Source organism: Rhinoderma darwinii, chromosome 9 (genome assembly GCF_050947455.1).
Source record: "Rhinoderma darwinii isolate aRhiDar2 chromosome 9, aRhiDar2.hap1, whole genome shotgun sequence".
NCBI classification, from domain to species: domain Eukaryota; kingdom Metazoa; phylum Chordata; class Amphibia; order Anura; family Rhinodermatidae; genus Rhinoderma; species Rhinoderma darwinii.
Genome location: NC_134695.1, coordinates 60998410 through 61022540, shown reverse-complemented (window position 1 = coordinate 61022540; position 24131 = coordinate 60998410). Strand labels below are relative to the sequence as shown.

The 24131-nt window shown below is 45.8% G+C and overlaps 1 protein-coding gene across 7 annotated transcripts in view; it reads right to left on the bottom strand.

Annotated features, from left to right (window-relative positions):
- CKAP5 (cytoskeleton associated protein 5) overlaps nucleotides 1-21994 on the bottom strand; it is a 39340-nt gene extending 17346 nt beyond the window's left edge. For 3 of the 7 annotated variants that reach the window (XM_075837891.1, XM_075837895.1, XM_075837896.1), the window contains exons 1-9: nucleotides 21836-21993; nucleotides 7756-7846; nucleotides 6250-6443; nucleotides 4181-4387; nucleotides 3935-4106; nucleotides 2847-2973; nucleotides 2663-2763; nucleotides 2473-2586; nucleotides 1916-2020 (exon numbers count right to left, since the gene is read on the bottom strand). In XM_075837891.1, the coding sequence (XP_075694006.1) occupies nucleotides 1916-2020; nucleotides 2473-2586; nucleotides 2663-2763; nucleotides 2847-2973; nucleotides 3935-4106; nucleotides 4181-4387; nucleotides 6250-6443; nucleotides 7756-7812 (1077 nt within the window). In that variant the 5' untranslated portion in view covers nucleotides 7813-7846; nucleotides 21836-21993. Of the gene's footprint in view, nucleotides 1-1915; nucleotides 2021-2472; nucleotides 2587-2662; nucleotides 2764-2846; nucleotides 2974-3934; nucleotides 4107-4180; nucleotides 4388-6249; nucleotides 6444-7755; nucleotides 7847-14008; nucleotides 14118-14275; nucleotides 14299-21835 lie in introns of those variants that run through there. The other 4 variants (XM_075837897.1, XM_075837892.1, XM_075837894.1 and 1 more) reach the window with 4 other exon arrangements.
- Between the last annotated feature and the right edge of the window lie 2137 nt (nucleotides 21995-24131).

The window sequence follows — 24131 nt, the reverse complement described above, 5'->3', positions numbered from 1 at the left end:
TGCAAGTAGTCTAAAAACCTGCCGTGTCCACAGTAGTTACTATACAGATGTGTCTGTCTCCATGGTAACAGACTACAGGGCTGGTTTGTAGTCAGTCATACTCGTACCTCTTAGTAACCCTTCAAAACGTATTTTAACATGAAGTAGGGGAAAGACTGGGTTGGGTCTCCATAAAAGTATAGACACAAAAGGTAGTTTGTTTAATATAAGCTTGGTTTTTTTTTCCAGGAGTTGGAAATGCTCTAAAAACTGCCTACACTGCCGCTGGTTGGCATGTTCAACTACAGCTCCCAAAATTCATTCGTTTGCAGTTCCTGCTGGTCTTCTACCTGCCCAGTACAACTCCCTCCTGGTTTATTAACTCCCCCCCCCCCCCCCAACATAGTCATCGTCATCCCTTTGTAGTCCCCAGCGCATAAGTGTGCACCGGGTCACGCGAGCATACTCCCCCATGTATGTGTCGTCCTGTACATGGGCAGTCTGAAGTGCAGTTGCTCAGAGCACATGCGTGGTTCATAAAGTATGTGCAAGCTCCGAGTATGAGCGCTTGAACTTGCCCATGTAAGTTTCGCCAGTAGTGACATGTATATTGAGGGACGGGACGAGCAGAGTAAATTTACGTGCTGGATGTACGGCCTGTTGCCAGAAGAGGGCGTCAGGTGACCGCTATTGAGAACGATGGATCCCTGATACAAAAATCATGAATACATAAATGTATAATTAAAGAACACTGGAAAACTTTTAAAGGCCTGGTTCAGTTTGACAGGCAGGGGGAAAAAAAAAAAAAAAGCCTCAAAAGTCTTTATCCAGTTTTCTGCCCACAGATTTTTTTTTTTTTTTTGCTATTCCAAAAACCACAGGCAAAAACAAAACAGGTTTCTTCTGCCGCTCGTTAAAAATCAATGGGGAGGTCGAAAGAGGAAATTGCATGACTATTTTTCTCCGCCGTGAGGTGCCAAAAGCCACTCGCTGATTCAGATGCGGAATCAGCATAAAAAACACCCCCAAAAAAAAAACACCAGTGAACTGACGCTAACAAGATTTGCAAAGTTGCTTAAAAAAAAAAAAAAAGTAATTGAAAAGTTTTTTTTTTTTTTTTTTTTTAATGCAATGGAGCAAGAACTTCCCCTTTATATCATCTACACATTATAGGGTTTTATTCTATGGGAGTGAAGAAAACCAGTGTAGCAGAGTGAGCGCAGCTTCTTCCACAATCCCGGCCACCTCTTAACCGAGTCTGCACCTGGACGCGGCAGCCACCTCACTTGGTGGGGAGAAGGGACCATTGTTCTGAGATTTATGCCATAAACATTATATGGTGGTGTTAAGTAAAATCGTACATTTCCTTCACCACAAAACTTGAGTGCCGAGTTCTCGCATTGATATTACTACGGAGTGGAATCCTACTCGAGCACCACTATCCGAGTGCCGTATATTTCCTAGATATTGGTGTTCCTAAAGTCATTTGGAGACTATTACATTTCTGCTACTAACAGGTCCGTACACGAAACAGGACTGCAATAATCCGACAGGTTTGAAGACACGTTGCAATAAAGTAACAATTGTTTTTAATGCAGATTTGTGTCCAAGAAGTCCAGGTCCCCCAATTACAGTAAATGTTTTAGAGTGGATCACTTATATTTCTCATTCTAATGGGACTTCATGTCCCTCGTCCCTGCTCCATCGGCAACCTAAAATAAACAGACTATAACACAACATTGAGCGTGCTTCTAATGTGTGAATTAGACCTCGGACATTTCACTACAGGAGAAGCAGGACAACGTATGCTGAAGACGCTAGCGGATGCCCACACCCCATGACTACTAAACACTTGTGGCTTTACAATCCCAAGCTACACGAGTCACCAACAAGGCACTGCAGCTTTGTGGCAACTGAACATACACACGCTACTCACATGGCAAGCGTATGACCCAAACTTCTTCCTGAGGCCAGAGGCTAGCCCGGTTAGGCATTTGGCAGCCAGTGCTACAAGCATTACATTGCTGTCTTTGCTAACCACCTGTCAGATAATAAAAAAAATGTAAGTTTAGCAAAAAAGTGTAAGTAAACTTTTAAAAACCGCTTGACACGTCAGAAGTTTTGATTGGTGGGGGTCTGAGCACGGAGAGCCCCACTGATCGCTAAAACGAAGCGGCAGTAGCACTCGGGTGAACGCTGTGCAGCTTAATTTCTAACCAACTTCCCTGAGAGCAGTGCACAGGCTCAATAGGAAGTCTAGGAGTCCGCACACCGCTCGCTTGGCTTTCTAAGGCAAGCCGGTCAGAAAGAAAGCAGCACCGTGCTCATCCAAGCTCTTCCGCCACTTCACTATAGCAATCCGTGGGGGGTCTCAGTGCTCAGACCCGCACCACTCAAAACTTCTGACATGTCAAAAGTTTTTAAAAGTCTAGTTACCCTTCAATAATAAAAGTCAATGACTAGCGGAAGCTACACCCGCTCTACAAGACTTACCTTTTTAAGCGCCCTCACAAGATCTGCATAGTCACCGGCCTCAAGCTTGGGGTTTTTGACCAGGATCTCCACAGCTTCCAGGGCCTCCTTTCTCTCCTGCCACTTTTTGGCCTCCTGTTAAAAGATTCATCAGTTATTTTTCTGAAAAACAACCTCTTTCAAAAACGTTATCTAGAGGACCAGTACTTACAATTTTATCATAGAAATCTTTCGGCAATTTTGAGAGAATTTCAACAGCTTCTAGAAGCTCATAGGCATCGATCTGCGGCACGACTTCATCCTCACAGTCGTCTAAGAGGAGTCACATGACGGCATTAGCAACACTACAGCTACAGTAAGCCTCATTTACCAATCATAGGACTTATAAGACGCACCTTCAACATCTCCGCTTGCCTGCTGCTGCTCAAATTTTGCTTTCAGGTCTTGCTGTGAGCGCAGGAAACGGGTCTGCTTGGGTGCGGACTGTGGAATCTTCACCCATTCCTCTTCTAGATCTTTAAGCTGCAGACAGGCCGTGGGAAAGGGGGGGGAGATTATGAGGCATCAAATTTACTTAAAAGTGTAATCCAGGATTTTAAAATGGATGTCACATCCTAAGGATAGGCCATCAATAGTAGATCGGTAGGGGTCCGAATCTCTGCACCCCTCTGATCAGCGGCACTCGTACAAGCGCTGCAGCCTCTTCATTGTTTACATACGTTTCATTCCGGTTTGTACTGTCACAGGTACTTTCGTAGCAGCCACGCAATGAAGTTAGCCCCTTCAAACAGCTGATCGACGGGAGTCAGACCCCCCCCACTGATCTAACGTGGACGGCCTATCCTAGGATAGGCCAATTTTAAAATCCCAGATAACCCCTTTAAAACTAGACTGAATAAAAAATAAAATGAGCCAACTAATAATGTATACTTCTAATGCTCTTTTTAAAGGGGATTCTCTACTTTGGATGTTCCCTACTCCTTGGAAGGGTCCCTTAATGATAATCAGATCACAAAGTGACCCCCTGCAACCACCTATTACCTGTGGGGAAACCTGGCAGCAAGTGTTCAATTTTCCTGTAGCGCCACCACAGGGGAAATGAAACATTACAGTTATACATATTAACGGGATGTCTAATACAGGACAGGTCCCCCAGAGTGAGACTCTTTATAACTGCTCTCCACTCTGACTAAGATTTGGACTTGGACCAGAGGACCACCCCATCTATTAAGAATTCCCCAATAGCTTATAGGAAAACAGGTTTTCTAGAGTAAACCACTCAAGCAAAATCTTTACAGCAACTATTAGAGCAGCTCATGGGAATCAAAAAAGGTAGGAATGGTTTTGCCCCATCCACATGAGCAACGCCACGTATGAAGCAGCGCCCATTGGATTTATGTAACGCCACTGACAGATCTGCTTACATTTGGGAGAACCCAAGAGGTGTCCTAGAAAACCCTTTATCGGGTACAGTCTGTCTCACCTGCACTGGATTAATGTTCTGTAAAGGTGGCCTCAGAGCATCTCGGATCCAGCGGTAGATTTCCACAGCAAGGAGCTTGGCTTCATCTCGGACCGCCTTCTCTCGAGACTCGAAAAGCTTTGGCAACACTTTAATAATTGGCTTCAGGGACGTGATTTTTGAACCGAATTCACTGTGAAGAGAAGACACGACATAAGGACGTGCCTAATAAAGGGTGTAATGGCCCAAAACAGAGCGAGCGCTCACCTCAGGGCTCTCCGCAGGGTCTCCACACAGGCAACCACAATCTTTGGATTCTTGTTATCTAGGCCTTTCAGCAGCTCCTCCTGAACAGTTTCCCCCTTTTCTATTTCTATGTACATCAGGCAGATATCCATCCCAAGCTCCTTTGCTCTGGCTTTTGGCTGATTAAATACTTTGTTCACAACACCTGACACCACCTCCCCGGTAGTCCTAAAAAGAGCGGGAAATATATTAGAAGCATATTTAAACATCTTCAGCATAAAAGGGTCAAAGAAATAGTGGCCCAGAGTTCCCCCATGTACATGGACTTCCCCGCAGCCCAAAATGCAGGAATCTCTGCTGTGCTAAAGACAGCAAAAAACAAAAAAAAAAACAAAAAACACAAATAACCCCCATTATACCCATTGATCCGGTTTGGATTGGCCATTATATCAGTGTCATTTACAGCAGGATGGGTTCATAATCTATGGCTTCAGTTTAGAATATATCACCATTGACTCATAATAGGATTGATCAGAGTTGTGGTATTCTTGCAGCCAAACATACCAGACCTTGATGGAATGCAAATTAGGCACTATTCACACAACGTTTTTGCCAGGAAAGGTCCCAACGTACATGATAAACATATCCATAGAGCTCCATTACCCCAAAAGCATGAAATAGTGTAACAGACTAAGCTGTGCCATAGAACAGGATACCACAAAAATAAGATGTATTTTTTATATATATATATATATATATATATATATATATATATATATATTACATATAACATGCGGTACAATTTTTTTATTTTTGCTTGTTCTGTATTTATTTTTTTTTTTTTTAACATGGGAGCCTATGAAAGACGCATGCCATAGTACGAGATCTATTTAAAGAGGCTCTGTCACCAGATTTTGCAACCCCTATCTGCTATTGCAGCAGATCGGCGCTGCAATGTAGATTACAGTAACGGCGAGCATTTTTGGCCAAGTTATGACCATTTTTGTAGTTATGCAAATGAGGCTTGCAAAAGTCCAAGTGGGTGTGTTAAAAAGTAAAAGTCCAAGTGGGCGTGTATTATGTGCGTACATCGGGGCGTTTTTAATACTTTTACTAGCTGGGCGTTCTGATGAGAAGTATCATCCACTTCTCTTCAGAACGCCCAGCTTCTGCCAGATCACGCTGTGACGTCACTCACAGGTCCTGCATCGTGTCGGACACATCGGCAACAGAGGCTTCAGTTGATTCTGCAGCAGCATCGGCGTTAGCAGGTAAGTCGATGTAGCTACTTACCTGCAAACGCTGATGCTGCTGCAGAATCAACTGTAGCCTCTGGTGCCGATGTGTCCTCGCTCGTCTGACACGATGCAGGACCTGTGAGTGACGTCACAGCGTGATCTGGCAGAAGCTGGGCGTTCTGAAGAGAAGTGGATGATACTTCTCGTCAGAACGCCCAGCTAGTAAAAGTAGTAAACACGCCCCGATGTACGCACATAATACACGCCCACTTGGACTTTTACTTTTAAACACACCCACTTGGACTTTTGCAAGACTCATTTGCATAACTACAAAAATGGTCATAACTTGGCCAAAAATGCTCGTTTTTTAAAAATAAAAACGTTACTGTTATCTACATTGCAGCGCCGATCTGCTGCAATAGCAGATAGGGGCTGCAAAATCTGGTGACAGAGCCTCTTTAACTTTAAATAGTTAATGACTTCTACATTAAACGGATACGATAATAGTCTATGAGTGGCGTGTGCCTTACAGTGGAATCTGTCACCCATATTGGTATGAATTTAGTGTTAAAAAAAAAAAAAAAAAAAAAAGTAATGAAAAGGGATTATCAGAGTTCATGACATATGTTTAACGTATCCCATAATAGTCTAACGTCAGGCATCTATCACAGCCTACGTTTTTCTGGCATATACGTTTACCATAGGCCAAAAATGTGATCTGAATAGGGCCCAATACTGAGGTTAACATCCTTACAGAATAAGCAAATACATAAAAAAAAACAAAAAAAAAACACAACTAACCAAATTATACACATTGGGATTTTTCGATTTGGTCATGAACGCTCTACTTACTTTCCCGCGACATGTGCACTTTCTACATACACAAGAGCAGCTTCCAGGCCTTTCAACTGTGCGACCGCGTTCGAGTCGGTGACAAACTTCTTGACTAATCCTAGATATTTGGGCCATTCTGGACTCTTCTCATCCACAATCTTTTGGAATAATTTCACCGCCTCCTCGTAACCATTTAATCTGGCTTTCCATACCTGCAGTCAAGACAAGAAATATAAAATTGATCCAATTCGTGAAACCCTTTTCAAACTATAACTGGTGTATTTGGTGCCAAAGCCTGTGAACAAGGAGGAAACATACAGGATACTGCACAAAATGAAGGGTCCGGTCCTTACAGAATGTTTGGGGAAATCCTTGAGACAGAACCAAAACCCATTTATAGATGAACAAAATTCCCCTGTTTAATTGGTTACCATTTGCCTGAAATGTAAAAGGGGTTTTCTAGACCCTAAAAATTGATGGCCTATCCTCAGTATAGGCTATCAATACGTGATCGGTCAGGGTTAGACTCGCAGCACACCCGCTGATCAGCTGTTTTGAAGTGGCCGCAGCGCACGTATGAGCACCGCTTCCCCTTCATTTCTGCCCGCTCACTGAATCATCGACACAATGTTCCCGGTATTAAAAAATGCTGCCGCTACAAGTGCGTCGACGATTCTCACTGAGCAAATAGAAATGAAGGGGTAGCAATGCTCATATGAGCGCAGCAGCCCCTTCAGAATAGCTGATCGGTGGGCGCGCTGGGAGTCAGACCCTGACCGATCACACATTAATGGCCAATCCTCAGGATAGGACATCAATATGAGGACCTTTAACCCTTTGCATACGCCATATTAAGACCTATTCGGGACGGACAGCTCTGACGGATCCATCCTACATGCGCGGCCATTAATTTTTGTAGTGGAGAAACGTACGGGCATACTTTGTTTCCCTGGCAATAAGCGCTGATCGCTGAGGGTTAAAAAAAACCTGACATGCAGCAAAAAGTTGGTCGCGGGGAATCTATTGAAAAACTAATTTTTTGTAAGATCCCTTTAAAGCGGTATTTAAGCCACACACTTATCTACCAGCCAAGACTACCGCTGCACGGAGTTTGAATGGAGTGGTGCTCGAGAATGTGCATGCCGCTCCCCTCAAACTCTATAGGAGTATTGGAAACAGCCGAGCCAGGCCCCCATTCTAGCAACTGCTGGGGGTTCCAGTGGTCAGACCCCCTCCGGTCCAGCTTGATAGGTGATAAACGTTAGAATACCTCTTTAAGTTTCCTCGTTACAATGCAGTTATGCGGAGAGCGACCATACCACGGCTAATGGAAACAGATTTGATGACTAAACTAAATTGCTGAAAGGCATAAAATAAAAATAGAAGCAGAGCATCAAGTTCTTCCCCATTATTGATGAGACGGAGCCAGCAGAATTCAGTGTCATGTGAAGGCAGATGCCGGGAGCCGAGCTCACTGCTGCTCATATACAGAAAACATGGAGAAAGAGTCCGGTCAGCACGTACCTTGTGTTCACATTTCTGGTCAATAGGAAGCTTCATCCACTCACTGTCGTCCCCCATGATGATTTCCCTGCGTCCGTCAGTGCACTAAGATCTGTGAGGACGACAAAGCCACAACAATTATTAGGAGCAAATGACCAGGAGAACAGAACGGCAGCAAGATCGGTTACTAGTCATTGGCTATTCTATGATTGGAATAACAGAAGTCTCATGGACGACTAGCCCTCTTCTAGTGATTGGACGCAATGTGGCCAAATCAAATTGTACGAAGGAACCCACCAGCTACATAAAGAGAGAAAACTAACCAATCAGGGAGTCTGTATGGAACAAAAAAAAAAAAAAAAATCAGTTTATTCCAGTGACTCACAGGTAAAGTCTTCTGATTGAAGTTGTTAATTTTCCCTTCTCTATCCAGCTCATACTGCCATAAGAATTTCTTCCAGCCACAACTCATCTTTGCAGAACTTGCAGCACAGACATATTTGGCTCCTCGATTTTCCAGCACCCTCTACACAAGCTCGCCATTTAGAGTTCCCCAGACGGTAATACGCACAATGTTAGTGATCGGACGATCATGCCATACAGAATTAGTTTCAAAGAACCATTTTGTCAGACACAAGTCAGCCACCGAACGATCGCTCATGTTAATTTTACAGATGGCAGTCAGCCAAAAATAGCCATTTAGGCCGACTTTTCTCTTATGTGTATGGCCAGCTTAAGAGTCACTGACAGATCCCAGGAAGGTTTTATATAGAAGAATACTTCCCTGGTAAATAATATGCAAGTGGCAGTCTCCAGGATCTCGTCAGGCGTTGAGATTTATTTTTTTAAACATTAAAAGTTTAGCCCCAATTGTATTATTTAGGGGTTCCTTAGACTATTTATAAGTTGCCGCCAGTATTTTATTACAGATCTCACCTTTTTGCATTGCAAAGGAAATCCCAGACAAATCTGCGACAAGTGAACTTAAGTCCCTTCCTTTTTACATTTCTTTTTTTAGGATCCGTTCCTGGTTTTGACTTAAAGAAAAAACATGCAAAATCTGCACTGTGTGAACAAGGCCTTACTTTTCCTTTGTGGATCGACTTGTGTTTGGCTCAAGAAACTGCGTATGCGATTCCAGCCTTACACGAAGCTCGAGTGAAACCAGTGTCCGCTCACTTATGTTAATAGATGCACCGGGTTCTCCAAAAATTGGTGCTCTGCTTCTATTCAAGAGAATCTCCAGGACGTCCTTGAAAACATTGCAGAGTCAGCTTATCCCTTTATTATAATGAAAACCACTTTAGGGACTATGGAGCAAGGTTGGGAGTGCAGTGCAGTATTGTACACAACACTACAACAATAATGCTGGCAACCCGCATACGTTCTGGGCCGGAGAGCCAGCTTGACCACTAATTATACAGGTGGGGCACTGGGTGTGGCATTCAGAATGTCTCCTGAAAAGTCAACATGTATTTATACTGCGGAGAATCTAGTGATCCTGCGGACAGCCCTGAAGTCCAAAAGTTAAGGGGTTTTACACTGAGCAATTATTGGGAAAACGATCTTTCATAGAACGCTCGTTACTGATCATTTCCCTGTGTAAACAGGGCAGCGATCAGCAGATGAACGAGCAAACGCTCAATCATCCGCTGGTCGTGTCAAAAAATAAATTGTTGTCGGTAGTACTTCTCCCGGTGTAAAAGGAGACGCGCTGCCGACATAACGTATGGGGACAAGCGATCGGATTAACGACCGCTCGTCCCCATCCATAGCTCCTTGTGGCAAGACCAAACGAGTGCTGACCAACGAGCTGTCTCGCTGATTGGCGCTCGCTGCACCGGCCAAAACCGGACGGTGTAATAGGGCCTTAAAGGGATTGTCCACTCTCTGAAAACTGATGACCGGATAGGTCATCAGTATAGGATTGGTCTGTGTCCGACATCCGGACCATGCACCGATCCGCAACTCCGGCTGCCTCCATGCACCGAGTGTTTGGAATGGGATGCAGTAATTGGAGCTGGAAGCAGAGGCAGCCGGAGTGGCAGATCGGTGCCGAGTCAGGGGGTGGGACACGCACCGATTACATACCGATGACCTATCCAGTGGATAGGTCATCAGTTGTCTTAAAGGGGTTTTCCACTTGAGTGCAATTTTTATTCCTGCACATAACTTGCGAAAAATGGTGGTGATCCCTAAAAAAAAAAACAAAACACAAACACACGATTGTACAAACATTTACAATTTTTCTAAATGAATTACCTTTGGCACACAGCTGCACTACAATACCTGACCTCTTAAAATACTGGGTAGTAAATAATGGAAGATGGAGAAATTCTAACAACCAAAAGAAATAGAAATATGAAGCAACAGAATGAACAATTGTTACCTATCCACAGGAGAGGTGATCGCTGGGACCCCCACTGATCGTGAAAAAGGGGGGACTCAAACGCATTAAGTACAACAAAGAATGGAGCAGCGGTCAAGCGTGCCTCCTCCGCTCTATAAAGCCTATGGGAATGACAAACCAACATCCAAACTCCTCCTCACCGCAGCCACCCCGGTTCCACAATCTGTGTGGTCCCAGCGATCAGACGTCCCCCATCGTGTGGTTAGGTGACAATTGTCCATTCTGGTACAACATTGAAATCATTGGAAATATAAAAGCGTAAGTTTCTCTACGTCTTCCTGTAAAAAAAATGACAGCATGGAATAACGGAGGAATCCATCTATTAATATCACTGACCGGGTGCGGGGGAGGAGTCAGCAGGTACGGTGTGCACCGCTCATTACCCGCTTCCCCGGGAGACCTGCTCCCATACACAACTCCCTGCAGGTCCTCGCCACACAACAATTTAACCATTTCACAGTAAGTCTGTCACCTGTACTATCCCTGGAATAGACCCGGTAGACACTTGAGGCGCTTACAAACAGCTCTTATGGTTCCTACAGACAATGGAAGCTAATCCATCACAGGTGACATAGCAAGATCACAGGACACTAACCAAGGAGTGATGCTCCACCTATAGCAGAATAATAAGGGCCACTTCAGTTTCTTTGAAGCGGAAACCGTGCCAAAAAATGGCCGAAAATCCCTCACATTGGATTTCAAAGGGAGGCGTTTTTTTTCCCGCGAGCGGAAAAACCGGCTCGCGGGAAAAAGGGACATGCCCTATCTTTGGGCGTTTACGCCTCTGACATCAATAGGATGGAGAAAGCGTATTTTTCGCGGTGATTTTTTGCCCGCGGCACTCAATGGCCGCAGGTGAAGAACGCCACTAAAAATCGACGTGCAGGCAGAGTAAAATCTGCCTCAAAATTCCAAACTGAATTTTGAGGCAGATTTTCCTCCTGCAAAAACACTGTGTGAACCCAGCCTGAAGGCGGCTCATATAAAAGTATTTTATTAGGGAAAAAGTGGGTTTTCATTTTTTTTTAAATTTATTTATTACTAACTTTATTCAACTTTGTTAACTTTATTTTTAGTCCCACTAGGGGACATCACTATGCAATCTTCTGATTGCTCTTATAATACATTGCAATACTTCTGTATTGCAACGTATTATTGCCTCAGGCATGGCTTAGCAGGCATCCACCACAGGCAGACCTGGGGGCCTTTGTTAGGCCCACGGCTGCCATAGAAGCCATTGGCACCCTGTGATTGCAATTGCAGGGTGCCGTTGGGGTGAGAGAGGGAGAACCCTCCCTCCAAAACCACTTTGATGCAGCACTTGTTATTGAGCGTCACATCTAATGGGTTAAACGGGTGAGATCAATGTTGAAATCGATCCTGCCCGTTAGTACAGGTGTCCGGCTGTCTTTAGACCGCCAGACACCCGCTTTAGCCAGCACAGGACACCCATGCCAGGCTTATGTCAGAGCGCTGTGAAAAGGTGGCACTATGGCATAAGTACCCTCGTTAAGGGGTTAAAAGTATTTGGTGTATTTCCATGTCTGTAAGGGTATGTTCATACGGCCTATTTTCGGACCTTAAACGGCCGAAAAAAAGAACGCCTCCAAACATCTGCCTATTGAAATAAATGGGAAAAACTGCATTCTGTTCTGATGGGTCGTTTTTTTACGCGGCCGTTTTTGAAAAACGGCCGCGAAAAAGTGCAGCACACTTCTTGGGACGTTTTTAGAGCGGTTTTTCATAGACTATTGAAAAAAAGCTCCAAAAACTGCCGTAAAAAAACGCTGCGAAAATCGCGAGTGGCTTAAAAAAAAAATGTCCCTTGAAAACAGCTCCGTATTTTCAGACGTTTTTAGTCCAGTCTAGTGTGTGAACATACCCTAAGGCCTCATTTACACGAGCGTAATATACGCGCGTGCTTTTCACGCGTGTCGTACGCACCTATATTACTCTATGGGGCAGTGCAGACGATGCGTGAATTTTGCGCAGCGCGAGTGCGTTGCGTAAAACTCACGACATGTTCTATAATTGTGCGTTTTTCGCGCATCACGCACCCATTGAAGTCAATGGGTGCGTGAAAACCACGAAGGTCGCACAGAAGCACTTCCGTGCGAACTGCGTGATTCGCGCAAGAGCTGTCAAACTCTGAATGTAAACAGAAAAGCACCACGTGCTTTTCTGTTTACAAACATCCGAAAGGAGTGTCTTAGACATGAGCGAACCGAACTTTACCGGGTTCGGCCGAACTCGTTTTGACCGAACCCGGCAGGAGACAGTCACTGTGCAGGGTGCTGAAAGAGTTAAACTGGTTCAGCACCCTGGACAGTGACTTCCGATCCCAATATACGTGAACGTGTAAAAAAAAAAAAAAAAAAAAAAGAAGGGTTCTGACTTACCGAGAACTCCCGGCTTCTTCCTCCAGTCTGACCTCCCGGGATGACAATTCAGTCCAAGTGACAGCTGCAGCCATATCACAAGCCAAGCACAGGCTGCAGCGGTCACATGGACTGCCGCGTCATCCAGGGAGGTGGGGCCAGATGTCAAGAGGCGCGTCACCAAGGACGCGTCACCCACCAAGGCAACGGCCGGGAAGTTCTTGGTAAGTACGAACCTCTTTTTTTTTTTTAAACAGGTTACTCGATATGGTGATCGGAATGCACTGTCGAGGGTGCTGAAAGTTACTGCCGATCAGTTAACTCTTTCAGCACCATGGACAGTGACTGACATCGACTAGCCTCATCTGTATGATGGCGGCTGCACGAAAATCACGCAGCCGCGCATCATACACGGATGACACACGGAGCTGTCAAGTGCCTTTTGCGCACGCAAAACGCTGCGTTTTTTGCGCGCGCAAGACGCACACGCTCGTGTAAATGAGGCCTAAAAGTCAGAACTATTCTAGCAAAATGTTATTTAACCAGCACAGTTAACATTGTACAGAAAATAAAGCCAAAGTTGCCATTTTTTGGTCTTCGGGTCCCAAAAAAATGAAATAAAAGTAAAGAGAAGTTGCATTTACCCCAAAATGGTATCAATAAAAACTACAGCTCGTCCCGCAAAACACAAGCTCTCGTACGGCCAAAAATAAAAAGTTATTGCTTTTGAAAGGCGGGGAGGAAAAGAAACAAACACAAAAGACCTACAATTACATCTCCAAAAAGGCTGGAGCCGATGTCTGGTCATTCTCCCGACACTCCGGTGAAGTTACTGTGGGCGTAAGTGACATCACAGCGTGATCTCCTGAGATCGTGCAGTGACTAGAGCTGGACATGAATGGAGAGGAGTGTATGATGCTGATTGGTCAGCGTCATACACTTCTCTTTACAACGCCCACATGGTGAAAAGTGAAAAAAAACGCCCAGTTGGGCATTAACAAATTTGCATAAATCTTAACCTTGTCGAAATAAACGTTTTCCAAAAAACAAACAAACAAACTCTAGTTATCTACATGAGATCGGCTATTACATTAGGCAGGAGACGGGGCAGCTATAAACTGGTGGCAGAGTCTTATAGATTCCCATGTGGGACGTTTCTACAGCGTCTGCCTGAGTGTTTGAGTCGCTGCTTAGCAACAGCAGGGGCGGTGCGGGTGACAACTAGGAGCTACATGATGAGCAGATCCCGAGCGGTCACTCACAGGGAGGAGAGGCTGGAGGAGGATTTATTAACTACAACACCACTACTACTACTCCCAGCAGACAGGGAGAAGGTAGAGATGAAGGAGCACGTCAGGGGTAGTGACAAAACTACAACTCCTAACATAATCACACCCGACTGTGCACACACTACGGCAGGAGAGAAGAATACATAGATCGGGCTGGTCACGGCCCGGAGCTAATACACAGCAGCCGCGTTACCGACCTGTCAGCGTTCACATACCGTGCCCTGCACGGGTTACCTCCAGAGCGGCGGGCACGGGTTAACTCTCACAAAGGGCTCGGCGCATCCTCCCGGAGCGGCGCAGCCAATGATGTCACGGCCCTAACCTGGGGCCCGGCCCTTTCCGGCACCGGAAGCCAGGTACAAGTCTCAACATCAGCACCCACCCTGCCCGGGAGACCACCCTCCTCCTGCACGGCTCCGGTCATCACCACACCCGTCTATTGTGTATAACAGCGACACACCCACCCGACGCTGCAACCATGACACTGCCCTCCTCGTGCTGCACCAGAGCGAGGGGTGCCCACTGCCCCCACCAGTGCCCAGAGCAGCCCCGCCACCACCTCTCACCAGTGCAGCCCCTCCCCCTTCCATATCATCCGCTGCACAACTAACAATTCCCTCATCAGTGGAATGATTCCTGTCACCCATGTAAAGTGTATGCCCTGCACTGCCCTCAGCAGAGATCAGAGTACCCCTTACTCTAAAATCATGGGGGGCCCAGTTCATAGGCCCCACCTCCCCACGAGGCCAGTGTAAACAGAGCCTTATACAGCGGTATGGTGCCAACTGGTGGTTACTGAGAGCGGAGTTGCCCTGCTACATCACTGCCTAGGTCTAATGCCATCACTTTATGATCAGTTGGGCAGGGGCAGCCTCCGACCCCCACTGATTCTGAGAATAAGGGGCCACAGGGGTGATTCAGTGCTGCGTCCCCTTCACTGCTTTTCCCTGAACAGCCCCCGGCCACCAGGATGTGCTGGGAACTGCAACACAGCCTCATTCACTGGAATTTACTTTGCGGGGTGGTCAGGGCTGAACCAGCCGATGGCCCCTCCATTCTCAGGATTATTGGGGTCCCAGGAGGATATGCCGTGACTTTCTGGATGGAACCCAATAATTGACCCACCCAATGCCACAGCAGTGAAGGAAGCTGAGATATGAGGAGCTGTTTGTTGGATCCCTCACACTGTAGAGTGGCTTTAGCTGGTCAGGGAGTGTCACCGATGACCATTAGTCCCCTCCATACACCCCACACACACTAATAACGCAGCTTTGAGGACCCCTGAGAGTGACAGTGGGTTGTAACTGCTCCAAATCTAAAAACGCAAGTTGGATTAGAGACGAGCTTCAAAAGGAAAGTGCCAAACAACTCAACCCTGCGCTAGGTATAACTGCATCAGTTCTGCCCGGGGTGCTCCTTTTTATAAAAAAATAAAAGGGGGGGGGGGGGGTTCCAGAATCAAGAATTATCACCTATCCGCAGGTTATAGGTGAAGATTGTCTGATCATTTTAATTGCAGAAAATCTGCAGCGTATTACGGTAGCTGCAGAGTGGATGAGACTCAGGCCCCGTGCACACGACCGAAGCCACCGCAATTCCCCCGAAAATCCACGGGAGAATTGCGGCTCCATTCATTCCTATGGGCCCATGCACACGACCGTGGTTTCCACGGTCCGTGCATGGCCCAGGAGCCCGGACCGCAGAAAGAACGGCCATGTCTTATTACGGCCGTGTTCTGCATTCCAGGCTCATAGGAAATAACGGCGCGATTTGCAGGCGGCTCGCGGGTGACACTCCGCTGCCGGCCGACCCGAAAATCACAGCCGTGCACATGGCTACGGTCGGGTGCATGAGGCCTAACAATTCTCACCCGCACACCACTAAAAAAAAAAAAAAAAAAAAATCTGCAGAGAAACCGTTCATAAATTGACCTGTGGAGAGTTGTCCGTTTATGCTGTGGAGTCGCTGCTCTTCCCCAAAGGGAGGTAAAACCCACAACAAATACAGATGGTGTCATTTTTGTGGCGGAAAAGCTGCAATCCCGCCGCAAAATAAAAATTAATATTTTTGCTTGAAACTAAAAAGGCTCATACTTACCCCGGGTCGTTGTCATGGCAACACAATCTAGCCCGGCCTCTGGGATGTCGTTTCATCCCATGTGACTGCTGCAGCCAATCAAAGGCTGCAGCAGTCACTTGGGAAGCAGCGTCACCCCGGGAGGCCGGGCTATACTCGGAAGAGGATTGCGTCGCCATGACAACGACCTGGGGTATGAACCCCCCCCCATGGTATTTCCTCAATTTGTTGCATTTCTTCGGAATTCCCGGTAGTTTCTAGGACAGATACGCGGTGTACTTTTATGTAGCGTATCCGCCCTGCGTGTCCTTACCCCGAGCGCATCACTTCTTGGTACAGGCAAGTCCTCGTAGCATCAGATACGGTCCTTGTGTTTCTCGCGTCCTGTAGCGCAGCTGGAGTGATTCGTCTGATAAGCTCAGGATATTACATATATAAATGGATCAGCAGATCCGAGCTCTATAGTAAATATAGCGCAGCACAAGGTACTAGGCCCCATGATACTAGGGTAGGGGGAGCCACACGGTTATAGATATTCCATGCAGAGCTGATCCAACATCCCGTCTACCTAGGTCCGTCATAAATATTTTTTATTGCTCCAATGCATCTATAATAAAGCGACTTTATAAATAGTCTTAATTTATTTAAAAAAAAATAAAAGCCTAAAGCTCCTATATATAGACCTGTGTGTCTCCATGGTAACAGACTAAAAACCCTGCGTAGTCTGATCCTGCAGTCACTTTCCCTTCTGTCCCACATTCCTAGCTAGAATACAGGCGGCAGGTTAGCAAGAAGTAAGGAACAGATGGATAATATGACTGCAGGAGCAGACTACACATGCTTTGCAGTCTGTTACCATGGAGACACAGGCCTCTATAGGAGCAGTAGACAAAAACACAGAAGATTTTTTTTTTTAATGAACTTATTTGCAAAGTGGTTTCACTTTAGATGCCTTTGAAAAAAAGAATTAATTTTAGATTTACATTAAACCCTTAAAAAGATTTTTCCCCTAAATCACAAAATCATCACTTATCCACAAGATAAATGGTAATTTTCTGATTGCGGGGGAGGGGGGTGCCACATCCAATCGTGGGAACCCCCAAATTCTCACTGCTCAACCGAACTTGAATGGACCGGCGGTCGAGCATGTGCGCTGACACTCCATTCAAAGTCTATGGGTATGATGGAAACAGCCGAGTACAGCACTCAGCTGTTTCAGTCTGTCCAATAGACTATGAATGGAGCGGCGAGCGCATGCTTGACCGCCGCTCCATTCAAGCTCTGCCTGAGTGCAGGGGGGGGGGGGGTGTGCAGTGAGGATCTGGGGGTTTGGGACCCTCGTTCGCTCGGCAGTGGGGAAAAGTGATAATTTATGATTTTGGGACAACCCCTTTAAGGGCTATAACTTATTCTTTAGACGACATAGCTGCATCAGCGCTTATTTTTCTTGAGTGACTCGTGGAATTTTTGTTTTAATGGTACCATTTAAAGTAATGAGAAACAAATGACTTTTTGGGGGTAGAAAAAAAATGTAAAAAATTCTGCCATTGTTTTTTTACAGTTTCGTTTTTACAGCGGTCATTGTGTGGTAAAATCAGTCATAAGAGCGCCCACTAAAGGGTTTATTTCCGATCGTATTTTCCATGCGGAAACTCTGCAGTGTTTTCGCAAGAGGAAACGTACATGCGGCAGATAGAGGATCGGCACAACAGCTAAATTTCCACACTTCGGATTTCTTTCCGCAGCGTGTGGAGATTTTTTTTGAATCTCATCCACTTTGCTCCCACTGTAATACGCCGTGGAGTGGTCTCAGAAAATCCGGTTGGAAACTCTGCAGTGTTAACTGGACGACCCCTTTAAATTCTGTTCAGATATTTTCCTGCGCGTGTGAACAGGGTATACAATACCCCATTCACAGGCATTACAGGTGAAAAGTGACTTTATGGCCTTTGGATTCCCTAGTAATACAACACATAATGCATTCCTATGAGGAACAGGTAGAACCACACGGAGGGCGACGTTTGTTCAGTCACAAAGCAAAGTTTGTACAGCAACAAATCCAGGACACAGCGATTCCTTTGGAGCCGTCTTACAGCTTATAGCCCTGTACACACACATTAAAAAAAATGTTTGCGTTTTTCCTACATTTCATGTCCGTTGCACATTGGCATCAGTGTGCTTTGCGTGTGGCATGTGTTTTTACACCCATGCAAGCACTTAAAAAAATAACAACTTTTATCTGCAACTTGTGTGTAAAACACAGATGTGCGTCCGTCGTTTTCACGCACCTATAGACTTATGTGCGACTAGGTGAGTGAAAATGCACCAATATAGGACATGCAGTGAGTTTCACACAACGGACGCTCGCTACGTGAACTCACATGTCTGAAAAGTCCCATTGAAATGAATGGGTCCGTGTGCTGTCCGTTATTTCAACGGACGAGTATTCCGCTCGTCTGAATGAGCCCTAGGCCTTCGTGCGGTGTCCTTATACACAGAATAAACTCTGCAGACTTTCCGCATTGGATTTCATGGCAGAAAATCCGTATCGTAATACAGAAGCAGCAGAGGGGGAGGACATTTGAACAAATCTCATCCACAAGGCAGAAAAAATAAATAAAAATTCACTTACCCCCGGGTGTTGTCACAGCGACGCAACCTTCTTCTGTACAGCCCGGCCTCCTGGAATGACATGTCATCCCATGTGACTGCTGTAGCGGTCACATGGACTTCAGCGGTATCCCAGGTGGACGCGCTGTACTCAGAGCAGAGGGACGCGTCGCTATGACAACGGAAAACCGGGCGAGTACAAACTTTATTCTACCAGAGAAAACTGCACCACAATTTAGTGCATTTTTTTGGGCAGAGCGCCCCGCTTTTTCCAGGACAGATATGTGGTCTACTTTTACCCAGCATGTCCCCTGTGTGCACTTACCCTAAAGAAGGATAAAAGGAGAGAGAGTGGTATCTATGCAAAACACAAATCCACCAGTCCCAACAGGGCAAGCAGAACCTGACCGCTGGCGGACTGCCCAACATCCGCGTCCACCATAGAGTGCCAGCATTTTTATATAAATATCAACATAGATCAACATTCCTTATCATGTACTGATCCCGAGTGTGCCAAATAGCACCAGGAATATAGAGAACGCCTTTAAGGGCATGTTCACACAGATCAGATACAATCTGTAAAAGTTCATAGCGCATCCGACCAAGAATCCGCAGGGAATTCCACCAAAAAAAAAAAACTGCACTTTCCACTGTAGAAAGAACGGCAAGAAAAACAAACACTCACCTTCACTGGTATTGCCATAGCAACACATGTCTCTGGTCTCCGTGCAGCCCAACCGCCTGTGATGATGCTGAAGCCCATGTGACCACTACAGCCTGTGATTGGCTGCTGCAGTCACATGGGATGAAACTTTATCCCAGGAGGCCGGCCTGGATGGAGGAACAAGGAGCTGTCGCTATTACAAGGCCAGTGGGATAAGTAGAAACTACTTTTTTTTTTTTATTATTCAATTTAAAGAGGCTCTGTCCCCACGTTATAAGTACCCTATCTCCTATATAAAGGGATCGGCGCTATAATGTAGGTGACAGTAATGCTTTTTATTTCTAAAAACGATCTATTTTAAACCACTGAGCGATTTTTAGCTTTATGCTAATGAGTTTCTTAATGCCCAAGTGGGCGTGTTTTACTTTAGGCCAAGTGGGCGTTGTACAGAGGTGTGTATGACGCTGACCAATCAGCGTCATACACTTCTCTCCATTCATTTACACTGCACTAGCGATATAGTTATATGCAGCCACATACACTAACGTTACTGCAGTGTCCTGATAATGAATATACATCACTACCAGCCTGGACGTGATGTTTATTCTGAATCCTGACACTTCTGAATCTTTTCTGAGAGATTCCAGCAAGGCAAATGTAATCTCGCGAGATTACGATGTAACCTGTCATTTCAAACGAGATTAAGTTTGCCTTGCTGGAATCTCACAGAAAAGATTCAGAAGTGTCAGGATTCAGAATAAACATCACGTCCAGGCTGGTAGTGATGTATATTCATTATGAGGACACTGCAGTAATGTTATAGTGTGTTTGTGTATGAGGCTGCACATAGCGATATAACTATATCGCTAGTGCAGTGTAAATGAATGGAGAGAAGTGTATGACGCTGATTGGTCAGCGTTATACACTCCTCTGTACAACGCCCACTTGGCCTAAAGTAAAACACGCCCACTTGGGCATTAAGAAACTCATTAGTATAAAGCTAAAAATCGCTCAAAGTGGTTTAAAATAGATCGTTTTTAGAAATAAAAAGCATTACTGTCACCTACATTACAGCGCCGGTCTCCTTATATAGGAGACAGGGCACTTATAACGTGGTGAACAGAGTCTTTTATTCTTTTATTCTTGATTTTATTCTTGATTTGTGGCAGAATCTCAGCTTTTCCACCGCAAAAAACTTACAACATCTGCAGCTTTTATCCTCCACATTGAACTGAATGGAGAAAAACCGCGACAATTCGGCAGCATAAATTAACTCGCTGCACTGCAGGTCAATTTAGGAACATTTTCTCAGCAAAAATTTTTTCCTGCAGAGTATGGATGAGATTTGTTCAGATATCATCCACTTTTCTGCTACTGTAATACACCGCGGACTTGCAATGAAATCCATTGCAAAAACTCACAGCTAATCAGCCCAATGTGCAGAAACCCTAGAGAATTGGTGGATTCTTGTAACAGATATTCCACAAGGCTGTAGTCATGTCGGAAAGGCTTTGTTCACACCTGCGTTGGGGTCCCGTTCGGACGTTCCTTTGGAGGTTTCTGCCAGAACGGGACTCTGAACAGACACAAACTGACACCGATGGAAATCAGAGGCTTGAGTTTCCATCACCATTGATTTCAATGGTGACAGAGCCGGTGCCCGTGGTTTCCATTTGTCTCTTGTGCACTGGAGTTTGCGTAGTCGACTACGCTATAGCTTCCAGCAAAATGACAGGTCCGGTGCACAACAGAGACAAAACGGAAACCAAGGGCACCGGCTCAGCCACCGTTGAAATCAATGGTGATGGAAACTCAAGCCTCTGATTTCCATCGGTGTCTGTTCAGAGTCCCGTTCTGGCAGAAACCTCCAACGGAACGTCAGAACGGGACCCCAACGCAGGTGTGAACATAGCCTAAGAACTGTTTGGTTTTTTTTAGCTGCAGTTTTCACAAAACCGTGCCATTTCCAGCAACGTGTGAACCCAGTTTTAGGCTGTGTTCACATCTGCATTGGGGGCTCTGTTGCAGATTCTACATTTTTTTTTTTTTTTTTTTAAAAAGCAGACGAAATAGAGCCGCACGCAGTGTACTTTGTCCAGTAAAATGACAGAAACCCAACAGAGGTTAAAGTCAATTGGTACAATTTACATCAATCATGTGACGGATCCATCATCTCCATTATTCTAGTTTGTGTTCCTATGACGAAACAGAAACGACAGCCCACGTACCATTACATTGGAGGGGCCCCCACCCCATTAATATCACCTGTGACAATGCCAGAAGACACAGGTGATCACTTGTATCCGGCTCCTGCGGCCAAACGAGATTAAAAAGACCCAATGATTTGTTTTTTCTTGCACAAAAGTTCAATGTTGTTCTGATCAACGATATTGATGGTTTATTCCTATGACAGATCTGATCACCCACATGAGAGAAATCAGGGAGCACCAACAAATGCCCACTCTTATACCAAGCATCTAACGCCAGTGATAGGCAGCCCCATCTCACATGTAACCATCACCCTCATCAGACACTGCTGCCAGGGAGTAATCCCGGGCCTGCAGAACACCTGGATCCACACAGCAGCCTCCCCCAATTCTCATCAATACAAGACCACCCCAGGTAGGCCATGTCATGCACCCCGATCATCCCGTCTCCAGACATAATCCCTTACCGAATCACGACCAGCCCCTGACCTGTTTACTCGCCGCTCCACGCTGCCTTCGCGATCTATCGTGATATACCCGGCACTCCGGGCCTCCTAGATTCTCCGCCGTTCGGGCTGCCCGTTTGAACTGTCTCAGACTGTGCAGTATCCTTAAACCTGATTGGTCTAAACAGCGACAGCAGCGGCTGCTGCTTGATTGGGCAGTTTGAAAGCGGTGGGCGGGGCCTGTTGAGGAGGTCTGTGCCGCGCTTGGCGGATGCTCTCAGTCCAGTCTGGGCTGTGGTGAGTGTCAGAGCGGAGAGGGCTTGGACATAGCAGCTCCTAGTTCACACTACATTTATGGAAGCCATGACGCCAGTGTAAACAGCTGTTTCTGGACAGTTCCACTTGAGCGTGATATGGTGCAATTGTGCGCCCGTGTTAACGCTGCGTGTTCCGGTCTGATGACCCGAGCTATGGGACCTGTGATGTTGTTAGTTCAGGCCATCTGACTTGTGATTGGCCGGGATTTGCGGCCATAATACAGGTGCAGAAATGTGCCGCAGGATTGTTTGAAACTGGGATTATTTAGCTTTAAAAATAGTTTTCCGGAATTCTGTGTGGAAATTCTGCAGCATTTACAGGAGCAGCAAAGTGAATAAGATTAGAACAAATCTCCGCACCCTGCAGAAAAAATCTGCCGCAAAAACATTCAGAAATTGACCAGCGGCGCGGTATTTTAAATCTGCAGCATGTCAATTTATGCTGTGGATTCGTTGCTCTTTTGTTTCAATGGGTTTTCCCCATTGAATCCATAGGGGATGTAAAATCCGCAACAATTTTGTGGCAAAAATCGTAAATAAGAAAAAAACAAAAAAAACTTTTTTGTGTAAAGTGGATAAGAATATTAATACTTACCCCGGCCGTTGTCATAGCGACGCTTTCTTCTATTCTCCATCCAAGCCAATCTCCTGGGATGACATTTCATCCCATGTGACTGCCGCAGCAGCCAATCACAGGCTGCAGCGTTCTCCTGGGATGAAACGTCAGCCGGCCGGCTAAAGGTATGTTCACACGGCAGCATCCGTAACGGCCGAAATTACGGGGCTGTTTCCAGGAGAAAACAGCCCGGTCATTTCAGCCGTATCGGCATGTGCAGGCGCTTGAACGCCGCGTCCATTACGGACGTAATGAGCTGGTTTTCCATGGAGTCCATGGAAAACGGCTCCATTTACGTCTGAAGAAGTGACATGACACTTCTTTGGCGCAGGCGTCTATTTACGCGCCGTCTTTTGACAGCGACGCGTAAATATACGCCTCGTGTGAACAGACAAACGTCAGCCCATTGCTTTCAATGGGCAGATGTTTGTCAACGCTTTCAAGCCGTAATTCGGGGGTTAAAACGCCCGAATTACGTCCGTAAATAGGCTGTGTGAACATACCCTAAAACTGCAGTTTTCCGCAGCGGAAAAAACAGGAGGCCGGACTGCGCGGAGAACAGAGGGAGGAGGAGCCAACATGACACGTTTTGTTTTTTCACGTACTGGAGATTCCGTCTCAACAAATTGGTGCGGTTTTTTTTGGCGGAATTTTCTGCGGGTTCTGGGTCGGATACACAGTACTTTCACGCAGTGTATCCAACTCGTGGGAACCCGGACTTAATGTTAGGCCTTATTCACACGAACGTGTATTACGTCCGTGATACGCGCGTGAAAATCACGCGCGTCGCACGGACCTATGTTAGTGAATTGGCCCGTTCAGAAAGTCCGTGATTTTCACTGCGTAAAACTCACGATACGTCCTATATTTGGCAGTTTTTCGCGCATCACGCACCCATTGAAGTCAATGGGTGCGTGAAAATCGTGCACGGCACAAGGAAGCACTTCCGTGTGTCCCGCGTGATTCGCGCTACAGTAGATAAAGAAATGAAGGAAAAAATAAAAGCACTTCCATCCTTTCTATTTCTAAACTTCAAAACCGTGTGTCATAAGCATGGCATATGCGTGAAAATCACGCAGCACATACTGATGACACACGCAACTGCAACGCGCAAAAAACTGTGTTTTTTGCGCGCGCAAAATGCACACATTCGTGTGAATAAGGCCTTAGATGTTTGGTTAAATCAGAGGCGTAACTTGAAGCTTCCGTGCAAAACCTGCACCCGCCAACTACGGCATGCCATCCATAATACTGCTGTACTCTTAGGCTGGGTTCACACACACACTATTTACGGACGTAATTCGGGCGTTTTAGCCTTGAATTACGTCTGAAAATACGTCTCCAAAGCGTCGGCAAACATCTGCCCATTCATCTGAATGGGTTT